The 12572-nt window shown below is 44.4% G+C and overlaps 5 protein-coding genes across 5 annotated transcripts; 2 read left to right on the top strand and 3 right to left on the bottom strand.

Moving 5' to 3' along the window:
- Positions 1 to 351: 351 nt before the first annotated feature.
- I203_108552 (haloacid dehalogenase, type II) lies at positions 352 to 1771 on the top strand (the record flags this gene model as incomplete). The annotated part of the gene is made up of 9 exons (XM_019151278.2): positions 352 to 365; positions 465 to 489; positions 570 to 578; positions 636 to 778; positions 865 to 920; positions 1014 to 1149; positions 1250 to 1311; positions 1388 to 1511; positions 1618 to 1771. 9 exons carry the CDS (start codon positions 352 to 354, stop codon positions 1769 to 1771), a joined length of 723 nt encoding a protein of 240 aa, XP_018999450.2.
- A 277-nt stretch (positions 1772 to 2048) lies between these two features.
- I203_108551 (uncharacterized protein) lies at positions 2049 to 3393 on the bottom strand (the record flags this gene model as incomplete). The annotated part of the gene is made up of 4 exons (XM_019151279.1): positions 2049 to 2198; positions 2472 to 2585; positions 2809 to 2937; positions 3304 to 3393. The coding sequence occupies 4 exons, from the start codon at positions 3391 to 3393 to the stop codon at positions 2049 to 2051; spliced, it is 483 nt and encodes a 160-aa protein (XP_018999451.1).
- A 1277-nt stretch (positions 3394 to 4670) lies between these two features.
- Positions 4671 to 5889, top strand: I203_108550 (uncharacterized protein; the record flags this gene model as incomplete). Its single annotated transcript, XM_019151280.1, has 3 exons — positions 4671 to 4778; positions 4870 to 5151; positions 5230 to 5889. 3 exons carry the CDS (start codon positions 4671 to 4673, stop codon positions 5887 to 5889), a joined length of 1050 nt encoding a protein of 349 aa, XP_018999452.1.
- A 504-nt stretch (positions 5890 to 6393) lies between these two features.
- Positions 6394 to 10057, bottom strand: I203_108549 (uncharacterized protein; the record flags this gene model as incomplete). Its single annotated transcript, XM_019151281.1, has 13 exons — positions 6394 to 6500; positions 6570 to 7307; positions 7372 to 7580; positions 7669 to 7776; positions 7841 to 8323; positions 8377 to 8476; positions 8540 to 8645; positions 8718 to 8985; positions 9090 to 9307; positions 9388 to 9582; positions 9699 to 9807; positions 9893 to 9972; positions 10040 to 10057. The coding sequence occupies 13 exons, from the start codon at positions 10055 to 10057 to the stop codon at positions 6394 to 6396; spliced, it is 2739 nt and encodes a 912-aa protein (XP_018999453.1).
- A 566-nt stretch (positions 10058 to 10623) lies between these two features.
- Positions 10624 to 12234, bottom strand: I203_108548 (uncharacterized protein; the record flags this gene model as incomplete). The annotated part of the gene is made up of 8 exons (XM_019151282.1): positions 10624 to 10985; positions 11201 to 11330; positions 11434 to 11504; positions 11595 to 11683; positions 11773 to 11876; positions 11957 to 12067; positions 12128 to 12163; positions 12211 to 12234. 8 exons carry the CDS (start codon positions 12232 to 12234, stop codon positions 10624 to 10626), a joined length of 927 nt encoding a protein of 308 aa, XP_018999454.1.
- Positions 12235 to 12572: the final 338 nt, after the last annotated feature.

Raw genomic sequence — 12572 nt, 5'->3', positions numbered from 1 at the left:
TGATGCAAGCATAGATCAAGATTGGGATAGAGTGAGAAGATGAGCAAAGGAATGTCGGACAAGAAGAGAACAGACAGACGCCTTGTAGGATAGGATTAGCCGCGACTTTCAGTTTGCCGATACGGCGTATAACAGCCACGTGGACAGAAACAAAAGCGGAAATAAGCCGATCAGAAGAGAATGACTGATGAGGTCATCAGATAAAAGTCAAAGATAGGATGCGAGCGAGGTTGAGTTTTATTTCTGGATTTCTATGAGAGTAACGATAGAAGATGCTTATGTGATATATATACCACCAAACCAGCCTGTTAGCATCGCTAGGATAGTACAAGATAAGCTGATTCTGGAAACATGGATAATACAAAGTGAGTTAGATGGACTCAATTGATCGATTCTCCGAATTCTCCTCAGTCATTGATGTGCGATGTGCTCATCAATCCAGCTGATCTGTTCGCTGCGTACAGAGCTTTGATATTTGATTGTTATGGTGTGAGCATCCTCTATTATCTTCTGATACATGACATATCATGTATAACACATCCCACAGACTGATAATCGCCACCTTGTAGACTCTCATCGTGAGTCTCATCATAGAAGGTCGAATGCGAAAGCTCAATTGACGGGCTGTATCACAGGACTGGGAGAAAGGTTCTTATGATGCCCTACAGCCAATATTCCAACAGAAGACTTGTCCAGACCCTCGGATAGTATTCGAGACGCTGGGAAAGATAAAAGCTAGGATCCAAGCTGAGGATAAGACGATGTTATATCCCGCTGTGTGGGTTTTGCTTGTATCGTACTGTGACTTTTCGGATGAAAAGTCAGGGCGCTCGGCTTGGCTGACCTCTTTTTTGGGAGGAATAGCCTCAAGGAAGCCTATAGATTGTTGACGGGTGAATTGAGATTATGGTATGATGAAGGTCAGTCTACGAACACTCCTTCTTTCTCTGAGGTGTCGTATTTAGGACCTTACTGACGAGATGATTTATTCTATATCATGTATCGATTGGTAGAAGCTGCAGAAGCATACGCTCTCTCCGTACCTTCCTGGCCGCCATTTCCCGATTCTCAAGATGCTTTGTCAATCTTGAAGGCACTAGGAGTGAAATTGGTTATACATAGTAATGTGGATAATGAGTCGTTTGAAGGGTGAGTGATCTGCATGTGCATATATCAATAACATGGGATGATCTCATTGAGACTTATTTGATTGTTCGTTGTCTGCATGCGATTAATTCCATGTCTTCAGGACAAGGAAGAAACTGGAGTGCTCTTGGGGGAAGTTTGATGATATATTCACAGCAGAGGATAGTACGTCTTTTTTTGGAAATCATCGAGCATTATTTCATGTCTTCAATTAACACATAATCTGTCACTGCTACTGCAGTCGGAAGTTATAAACCCGATTATCGTAATTTCCACCATGTCCTTCAATCCCTAGAAGATCTATATGAGATCCAACCGAATGAGGTGTTGGTAGTAGCTAATTCAAAACGAGCTGATATTGCACCGTGAATATCAACCCCTTCTCCTTTCTTTTTCCTTCGCTCTCCGTATTCGCAGTCGTAACAGGAGAGAACAATGCTGATCAGTAAGTATGATGGGTCTTGTATACAGAGCGAAAAGACTAGGATTGAAAACTGTATGGATCAATCGACCTGAGGCTATATTGGGTGTGAAAGGGTATGAGGATGTTAGAGCAGATTGGGAGTTTGGGAGTATGCTGGAATTTGCTCAGGAGTTGCAAAGTGTCAAAGAAGACGATTTGTAATTTATCAATTAGAGTACGGATTTGTTGAATCTGGAAGGCGTAGGCAGTGTGTTAATGTATGTATAGTATGTTGGATATCGTATGAAACTCCTTACGGAGTTGCCAAATACGTCAGTGTGATGTACCAAGACCACGGCAATCTTGCATAAGACTGAAAAGCAAGCGCACAATCCTGTTCCTGATTATTGAGTGTCATTGGTATTTTATACAAGCATCATGCATCATTCCCTCACTTCCTATCCTAACAGGAGAGAGAGACCCTACAGACGACACCTTTTTAGTCGAGTTCGATAACGTCATCTTCCTTCTTTGAGGCAGAGGCGGAAGATTGAGTCTTCTTTCCTCGTTGTTTAGGAGGGAAAGATTTAGGTGGGTTAGCAGATCGTTTGGAAGCTCTAGAAAGGGCTGAAGCTCGGGCGACGGCAACCTAAAATCATACAGAAAAATTAGCATGAGATGTTCCCTTTCTTGTTCTCTTATCCGCAAAAACGACTGAAAACATAAAAGGAATATGATATAGAGATGTAGAAAGGGATGTAGAAGATGGATATAGCAAACCTAATACGCTCTAACCCATCAAGCGTCCTGAATAAGGACGCATCCGGGGAGTTCTAACGCGGTTGCGACGGGGTGAACACGGACAGAATTATGAAAAACCAGAAAAGATATTCTAGAAATAAGACATAGAAACAACACTCACTTGTCTGAGATCAGCTCGGTATCCTTTACCGGCGGTCTCAGCAGCGGCGATCTTGTTGGCTCGTCGGGGTCCGGTGGATTTTCGGAGAGCGACGTGAGATCGGGCGGAAGCAACCTGGCACGAGGGTGATGCAGGTTAGCGATCACATCCTACTGTAGTCTTCCACAAAGCTCTATCCGCTCTCTGATATCATGTTGGTATTCCGTGTTGTCTGTTCCACTCTTCCATTCTATACAGCTCCATTCTAATCTATATCGTGTTATATCCGATTCTGGTACCCTTCCATCCGTATTGCTATTTCTCAGACCGCAGATCCCAGATCAGAAGCAGAACTCACTTGGTTGGGCTTAGCGTCAGCCTTGACCTTGGTGACGGTTATTCCACCTTCGGGGTTAGCGTAGATGTTGATTACCTTGGAGTTGGCGAGACCTGAGTATTTGTGGGAGGACTTGTTGAGGAGGTTTCCCTATTTGCGATAAGGTGGTAAAGTCAGTCAACTGGACGTTCATACACTGAGGTTTTTTGTGCTTTTGCTCTCATCTCCATCTCCATCTGCACTCCATCTCCGTTTTCATCGTGCCGTATGATGTATTCTGATCCGTCTCCAGTCCTTCACTTGACTGTACCGTACTTCGTTTATTCGTCCTTCCATCCCACTGATCCACTGATAAAACTCCCAATCCTTCGCCCTCACGCCATATATCCCAGCTATTGACCCATTCCTTAATGTGCACTCCCTTTGCTGCACTTTTCAACCCGATGATCCCATTAAATCCATCTACATCCTGGTCCAATTTGTGAAAAACCTCCAAACGCCCAAACCCCAACTCACCTTCTCTTTGGAGAAAGTAGGACCTTGTCCACCTTTAACTTGGAAAGAGTTCCATTTTCTAACGAGCAACCATTGGAGATCGGCGGACATTTTGATTGATGATTGTTTGGTGATGATGATACCTGAGGGGCAGCAAGTTAACAGTCGTCGACGATACTTGTAGCTTTCGCTGGATCGCAAGCTGCAACTGCAACTGTCATCCGCACCAGTCGCATACAGCATAGAGCGACAACGTGAAGCAAGAATCAGGGGACCAGCGGTGACCGCCGACACAGCCACAGGAAGGGTATCGGCGTTAAGCCACACACCCAATCCGATGACTGCGATTTGACTCGCGAGGACGGCCCTTTGGTCATCTCTTGGCCATAACGATGATTCATGCTCTTCGTCATCGGGTATCCCTCAAAATGAATCTGAGATATCTGCGCCGCATTGACCATCGACCACTATGGTTTCACTGCGAGTAGTCTAGTGTGGTGTGGTATTCATTCCCCATCCCAACTTTTCATTTCCACTTCAAGCCATTTTCACTCCCTTTGTATCTCCGTTCCATCCAGTTTCGAACCCCTTCAAACGCAATCATCATACCCGAAAGCGCATGCGCTCCTTTGATCTCAAGCTATTATCTACCGCTAGCCCTTCTTCTATCCTCCCAATGATTATCTATCACTGACACAGGCTGGCATCGTCTTACTGACCCCTTAATCTGATACAATCTCAGGTAAACGATAATCACTTAAAGGGAGGTTTAATCCCGAAACGAAACGAAACGAAACGGAATGCCCCTTGATCATCTTGTGATTAGATGGAACGCGACGACCTGTCAATCCAATCCAACAGGGGGGGATTCTGTGTATGGATTACAATTACTGACAAGACCGGGGTGGATGAGGTCAGTTTGAGATACTTGGCATATTGAAAGAAGATTATGCCTATTATTGATCGTTGATCGTTGGACAGCCTAAACTCCTTCGGGGTTGAATTTGATTCTGAAGCAAGCTAGTAATATACTACAACACTGCGAGACCGAAACCTATTTCACACGAGATAATACAGAACAAATAACAGGTGATTTAGTCATTTTGTTATCCTACTTTATGATCTTATAGAGGACTAACCGGAGAGATCAAATCTCGGGCAGCTAATACACGTCATTTCGCTGGAAGGCGACAAAAGAAGCCGAGTACGTATCGCCAAGTTAGGAGTTCCCATGGTTTGAAAGATCGTATAAAGATCTTAGATTAGTAGACACCGCTATTTATCATAACACCAAAACAACAGTCAGGTTAGAAAGACCATCTACAAATACACAATACACGATACACGATACACGATACACGAAACGCGGTCAAGCACACTTGCATACAATGTCAGAAAGAACATCCTCATTTTCCTCGTCTACTTCTTGTCCCAGTATGAGCGGACCGGCTGCATCTGACGCTACCCTCTCACCAAGTGTCAGGAGTCTAAGTCCGGTAAGTTTTCCCTTCCGACATGCATGACCTCCATGCCGCATTGATGGACACAAGACGGTGTTTGTTGACGATGATCTTCCGTTATCGATAGATATCACCTCTCCCCAGCGTACCTACTTTCTGCCTTACGCCGTATCCTGAACGAACCGAATTTCCAGAATCCATCAACATGAGTATGAGTGATTCGCCTCTGAGCTCGCCAAAGGCTCGTGAGAATAGTTCGAACAAAGACAAAGAATATCCATTTCAGGACGGGTCAATCCCTCGAATGGACGATCAATTGAATATCAATGATGACGAAGGAGAGCGGGCCAAACCTAAGACTGGAGAATCATCATCATCATCATCGTCATCATGCATCTTACCAAGTTCAGTGAGTACCTTTCTCTCGGTCTGTACAAAACCCCTAATGAGAAGACAATGTCGATGACCATCTTGATGTACTTTACAGGTCAAACCACCTACCCCTCGTCGTCGCGTGACATCACCATCATTCCTTATCCCTCCTTCACTGAAAATGTCATCCCTAACTTCGACTATACCCTCTCCCACGAATCCACCGCCCTTATCGCCCCATGGACGGGCTAAGGCGCCTTTCGTCAGACCTAGGGTAGGTAGATCAGCAACTATCTCCAGCAACTCTATTATACCCCCTATAGCTATGGAAGAGGGGAAATCATTAGGCGAGGATAAAATTGAGGTAAGGAAGAAACCTGAACCGTTAATTTTGCAGCAACCTATCTCCTCTGTAGGTAATATAAGTGGATCAGGATTGACACGAACGAAATCCAGTTCCATATTAAATCTCTTATCAAGGCCTCAAACTCCCATTCCATCAGATTATGAACATGAACATGAAAATGACCAGGACCGTGGTGGTGATGAGCCCAAAGTGGATTCAGCAAAATCCAACACTCAAACCGCCAAACCGCTCACATCCCGTCGAATAGGAATAGATAAACACGATGACATGATAAACCAGGATAGATGGTATAGTGAACAAGATTTGAGATTAGATATGGAAGAACCAAGATTAGGTAGGGATCTGAGTCCAGGTTGGGGTGAATTCGATTTCGAGTCCGATTCGGGTACGATCAGTACTTCAATATGAATCTCATTCGAGAAGTCAGTCAGGCAGAGTACTTTGCCATTGGGCATGTGAATGTTGTAAACAAACGAAGACTGTCATGTGATTATTGTATTTATGAGTGTTTTGTACTGTACATACATCGAAGCCACCAAAAGGATCACCTTTGTACCTCTGTATAAACCAGGGATACAGATGAAATGTCATATATCTAGTACAAGCACGAACGAATAGCAAAGTTCTGCTCCTATGCGCTGGTCACAAACGATCCTGCTATTGCTTGATTCTACAGATATCTGTCATTCGAAGAGGTATAAAGATTTTCATTCTTTCATATCATAATATCAATGTGCAAAGGGCAAAGAGCAGAGAGTTGGGGAAAAATGAAGAATATATAAAGTATAAAGTGTGTGTCATGAACCCTCCAAATGACAACTACCTTATTTGAAAGTTTTATTTTTGCTTTCTGTCTCCATCTATATACCTGTATAAATTACACAACCACCATACCCACTATTTACCTTCGGTCTACTTCTTCTTATTCTTCTTTGATTTCCCATTTCCCTGTGTAGGTGCTGTTTCAGAAGCAGGTTCAACAGGAGGTTCAAGTGTCACTGGTGCTGTATTTTCTGTAGCTACATCGGATCAACAGAAAAAAATTAAGCATATGATCATCTCAATTCGTTCGATATCTTTATACTCACGCTCACTAGAACCATTCTCCTTCTCTTCATCACCCACACTCAAATCTTTCACCTTCTCTACCAACTCCTCCGCACCCACTTTCGCCTTCTCCGCCACTTCCTGCGCTTTCTCCGCTATCCCAGCGCCACTTTGGGGGTCCTGTGGTACCTCGTCTTCGTCTTTCTCCACTAAAACACCACTTCCTTCCTCATTAGATCCCAGGGACCCTTGATTCCCGAATAATTCCTTATCTTCAAGTGGATCAGCGATAGTCTGAGATATCTTTGATCTACCTTCCCCATCCAACGATTTCTTCCATTTACCAACTACACCTGGGATCTCCTGCGGAGCGTAAGATCGAGCGAAAAGGGCGGCTTCAGGTAATCGATTTGTTTCAACCAAAATGTCAATACAGGATTTCGAATCGCCCAGTTGCAAATAAGATGCGAAAGCAATATTGTTCTGTCCCTTTTCTTTAGCCAATCCACCCAACTTCTCCAAACCTTTTCGATCAGATAATGAGGTAAACAATAAAAGTAATGCAGATAGATCTCCAGCTTTTTCGAATGCTTCTTGAGCTAGGTCCATCTGCCAAGCTGACAATGCCTTATCACCGACCACCTTCCATTTCGCTTGAGAGCCAGCTTCGGGTGATGATCGGACGAGAGAAAGGGCAGTTTCAAGATCGTTCAGGGAGATTGCAAGGTCGAATCGATGGTCGGGATCGGTAGATACGGATAAAGCGAGCTCCTTGAGATCTAAGACACCAAACATATCTCATGTTAGCCAACGTCAGTTCCTGCACAGGAAAGCTGGACCTACCTTGGCCTTCGAGGAATCTAGCGATTCTATTCCTTTGATCCGCAGGAACAGTAGGTAAGATAGCCTCGGCACCTTCCAGGTCACCTCGAAGAATGGCAGTTTGGTATTCGACAACAGTGAGTGATAACGAGTAAGAGTAGATGTTGAGGTCTTTATCGGCAACGTAGATTCGGTTGTGGGCGGGTAAGTACCCAAGGAGGTAGATTCCTCTGCGATAAGAGTATCAGCAAACATATCCCTTCTCCAGTGTTATCGCCTCGCAATTGAAGCACTGCAGTATAGATATGTGCTACTTACTGGTCGAAATGGTTGATGACATGTGGTTGATCCCCGACAAGATAGCTAAGTCGATTGGTAGAGTTGGTGTAGATGAAACAGTCTCCGACCCATTTAGCAGTTTTCACGCTGACCAGCGGAGTACCACAATCAGCTCGGCCCATTACTGAATGTCAACGCAAAGATAACTTACGACTCAGAAATCTCCGCAATGACGTCGAAAGCCTCTTCTACACCTTCATCCCCAATGATATCCCCACTATCAACTCTAGCGTTATAAGCATCCCGATCGAAGCTCAGGATATAGAACGAATCTTCAGCAGTGATTGCGACGAGGTTACCAGTAGCAGACCAAGAAACGTTTGTAGCGTCAACTTCGATTCTTCTCACTACTGATCCAGTCTCCCAGTCCCAAAACATGACAAATCCATTGCCTCTAGCAGCCAAGAGTGTACCACCGTGAATACCTTCAACAGCATATGATCCGGATGATTTGATCAATCCTGGTCTCTCCTTGAAATTTCGATAGACCTTGATCTTTGATTTGCCCTCTTGTACTGCATAGGTGTTGGAATCTGTTGCCCAGGCGAATGAGAGACCAGATCCGAAGGCTTTGTTTCGCCAGGCGAGAGAGGTGTAGATGATGTATTCGCCATCGCCACATACGGTAACGAATCTGGACAAATAGTAAGCTAAAATCCTTAACAGAATTCTCGATATCTAGCTCACCTTCCATTAGGACTGTGTTGTAGAGATTGAGGGTAGACTTCGGTGGTACCAAGATCTCGCAATGATACCATGAGTCGTTGTCCATCTTCTACCGCCTCGCCTACCAATTATATTCATCAATATATGGCTCCTAAGCACGAATCAGAAGAGTGAATATACTCACCATCAGCACCAACATTGGACACGTTGGCAGTGAGAATCTCCGTATTTCTAGCGTATACAATCTTTCCTGATGAATCCATCGATACGGAAGGTTCATCTCGACCGAGCTATCAGACCAGCCGGGTCGCAATCAGCATCGAATGTTGTTTTTGTTTCTATTTTATTGGCATCGAACTCACTTTGACTACCACCGCACCTTCATCAAACCCTACAGCAACCTCATTTCCACTTTTCCTATAAGCTACACACCAGGCTCTTTCCAACCCGTAACTTAAGGTGTTTTCCAATCTGTATGTGGAGGAATGCCAGATTTTGATTGTACCATCTTCAGAACCCGACAAGATGATAGGTAAAGATGGATGGAAGATTGCGAAAGATACGTTGGCAGTGTGAGATTCGAGTGTTTGAACACATGATTTTGAATGATAATCCCAGATCTTTACAAGTCTGCAAATATCAATTACACAAAACCACGATTAGTGAGATCCCATTTCATATGCGGATAAAGTCGCTGTTGGTGTTTCTAATCGTTGAATTTATCTTCCACTCACCTGTCATCACCTGTCGTGACCAAATAAGGTCTATCACCACCATGATAATAATCAACGTAATTTACACCTTTCTCATGAGCTTCCAAAGAGAAATTCGGTACTGGGTTTCCTAATGACCACACCTTGACTGTGTGGTCTAGACATGCCGAAGCGAACGTCTGGGGATCTTTGGGATTGATGGATAACGCCATGATATAATGGGTATGACCTTCGAAGATCTGTCATGTATGCATACATTTTAGCATCATGAAGCCTGAAGCGGTAACTCTGTGGAATGAGTGAGAGTATGTGGACCTACCTGAACACATCTCCATCCTTTATCCCAATCCCAACATTTGACCGTCATATCGTCACTTCCAGTCAACACCAAACTCAAAGTAGGATGGACGGTCAAACATCTTATATAGTCTGGATGAGCCTCGAAGGAAGTTATCTTTTCACCTGTTGAGATGTTGTATACACGTAGCTGGAAGTCATCCGATCCAGAGACGAACTGAGAATTCGATTATTCAACCAAGTTAGTATATCCCACAACATAAGTTATGTCCGCAGATGGGATATCTGGACTGTGCGATGAGGTGTCGAAAGATGATAGAGAAGCAAACTCACCCAGTTCTTCCTCGCGATATACCTAACACACCTAACAGGTACGTCCGTCACTTCAAAAGTCTTTAGATCAGTCTGCGTCTCATAATTCCATATCTTCACTTGACCGTTACTGCAATATGACAAGAAACATCAGTATTCTATCACGGATCCCATGGATGAAGATCACAAGACGATAAGAGTATAGAGGGACTCACTATAAACCGCATATAACATGAGGTTCAGTAGGATGAAAATCAACTGATTTGACACGGTCAGACCTTGCGAGGAGTTTACGCTGTACCACGAGTGAGAGATCAGCTACAGTCCCTTCTCATTCAGGTCTAAGAGGGCGATAGACTTACATTGATGTCAAGTAGCATTGGCTAGTAGTCTCATGTCAGTGAATATACTATATACACGCGTAGGACTGAAGTGGATCAAGTTGACATACCATCTTGGAATGACCTCTCCTCTACGTGTCTGTTAGCCGGGTGAAAGGGAAACCTGAGATTTTTTACGGGAGAGATATGAATAAGGTGACGGAGTTGCAGTCTATGAGGGGAGTATGTGATCAGGCGGTGGTGATATATGTATTCTAGCCAGTGTATGGTATGCTCGAGGATAGGATGATGATGATGATGATGAGTATAAATGTGGTAGTGGTAGTGGATGTGATGTGTCAGTGATGAGGGCGTGGCACCCTACGCGTGGTTGAATCCACGAAATGTGGCTGATAATAGCTTCTCCGGGTATAATTTGGAAATCAGGCTCAAATAACCATCAAGTGATGGAGAATGACTGCCAACTATGCATGCACGTACGCAGGCGAGGAGTCAGGTCGTGCTGAACTGGTTTGGAAAGAGCTTCTACACATGCATGATCTTTCATGAGGAATCCTTCCCTCGCTATACACCGAAACTGTCTCTTTTCATCGTTGTACTCTCAATCATTGCTCCTCCATAGTCACATCCTCCCCTCCTGCAGGTGCACCAGCAGGGGCATTTTCACTGCCTTCGGCAGACTGAGCCTGTTCAGCCGAAGGTTGAGCAGCAGGTTGTTCCTCTTGAGGTCCATCTTCAGGCTCACCCCTACTTCTTCTCCAAGCTTTCAACAATTCTTCTACTCCCTCGTTCTCCCATACCCTGAAATTACCTCGTTTGGCAGCGGCAGATTGAGCTAGGTTCTCGATCTCCGCGTCGGGAGGACCGATGATGGCGATGGAGGTATTGTGAAGGGAGAGTGACTTGTCTTGTTGTAAGGTATCGTGAAGGGCGGAAAGACCGTGGTTGATCAGTTCTGCCAGTGGGGCTGCAAGTAAGTGAAGTAGGTCAGCTTATGTAGAAGAACATCGATAGCATCATCTGGTTGTTATGATTCGAGAAGGTGAGCGAGCGACTAGACCAGCCGAGATGGATTTTACAAGCGTTGTTGCATATTGATGTTTGGGGTACATGAAGCGGGTATGGTCCAATGCGGAATGCGCAAAACGGTAGATTCTTCTTTCAGTAAAAAGTCATACTTACCATCTTCGAAACTCTCAAAATTCTTCTCCAAATAAGTCTTAGCACTTTGACTCCTCGCTCCGATTGAATGAGCGTAATACTCGAAAGCAGTACCGGATGGTGAGAATTCGTATAAGTGTGGGCCAGTTTCCTGTAAACAACCATACAACCATACACAGTTAGCTTGACCATGACACCTGAAGACACAAGAGCCAGGGAGAGCTGGATCAGATCTGAGAAAGAGAAAAACGTACATCTTGTCCGATGACTAAGAATCCTACACCATAAGGTCTTCTACCGTATTCTTGTGTGTTCGTTTGAGCCCCTATCGCCCCGAGCATAACACAATTAGCTGGACTGTCGAACCTTCATGATATTATGTGAAATATTAGTGATATATCTAAATCGGACTCACGATCAGCAATACTTTGTACGATCCTTCCTACAGGTATAGCTCTTCCGAAAGTCATCCTAGATCTCATAGCCTGTTGTCTCATGAAATTGCTAGTACAACCCAAACACAAAAGGATCCGTCAGCTCTGCCCGATTCCTCCTTCTTCGACTTGGTCGAGAGAAGTAAGTTGCGAGCTCACCTCAACACCCTCGCATCACTCGTCAGACCGGCGATGGCCACACCGACATGATCATCGATCCTTATCAACTTCTTTTGATACGTTGCCAGTTCACCTGTTGATCGCTATTCCATCGTCCATAAACCCACATCAGCTCACACTCCCAACGACAAGGAAGACAGCAAAAAGGAAAACTCAAATTCACCTTGAGAGTCAACAATACAGCATGATTCTTGGATCGTAAGCCGATAGCAGCTGATCCCTGTTTGACTGCTTCTAAAGCGTATTCAACTTGGAATAACTTTCCTTGTGGGGACTATTTGATACCAGAGTCAGCTATGCCCTCGAGAAGTGGTGGAGGTTGTGGTGAGCTCACGAATGTGGTGTTATCTGAATCGTATGAGTTTCGGAACTGTATAATGTTCACGGTATCAGTGTGTTGAGTTGATATCAGCAAACGAAGAAGGGAATATGACATACCATGGTGATCTACCTCTAGTATCTGTTCGATGTTATGGAGACGAGTGGGGAGAAGGAGGGAATGCTGGGCAAGGCGTTGCAGAGACGGAGGCTGGAATCTGTGATCTGTGCCGGCGAGGTGTAGAGTATTGATTATGTGTCTATATGATCTAATCTATCTTCGAACAACGATGACATGTCACTCTCACTTGGTATTGCGTTGCGCGTCGTCCACTCATCCTCGTACAGTGATGAGTGATGAGTGGGGCACCTCATCACCCAATAAATCCATCAGTATTTCTTTGGTTTTATCCCTGTTTATTTGTTCCTCACGTGGTAAAAGTTGAATTCCTCTGCAAAGA

The sequence above is a fragment of the Kwoniella mangroviensis genome, chromosome 3, assembly GCF_000507465.2.
Source record: "Kwoniella mangroviensis CBS 8507 chromosome 3, whole genome shotgun sequence".
In the NCBI taxonomy this organism is placed as follows: domain Eukaryota; kingdom Fungi; phylum Basidiomycota; class Tremellomycetes; order Tremellales; family Cryptococcaceae; genus Kwoniella; species Kwoniella mangrovensis.
Note: the sequence above shows the minus strand (reverse complement) of the source record. Positions and strands in the feature narration are given on the sequence as shown.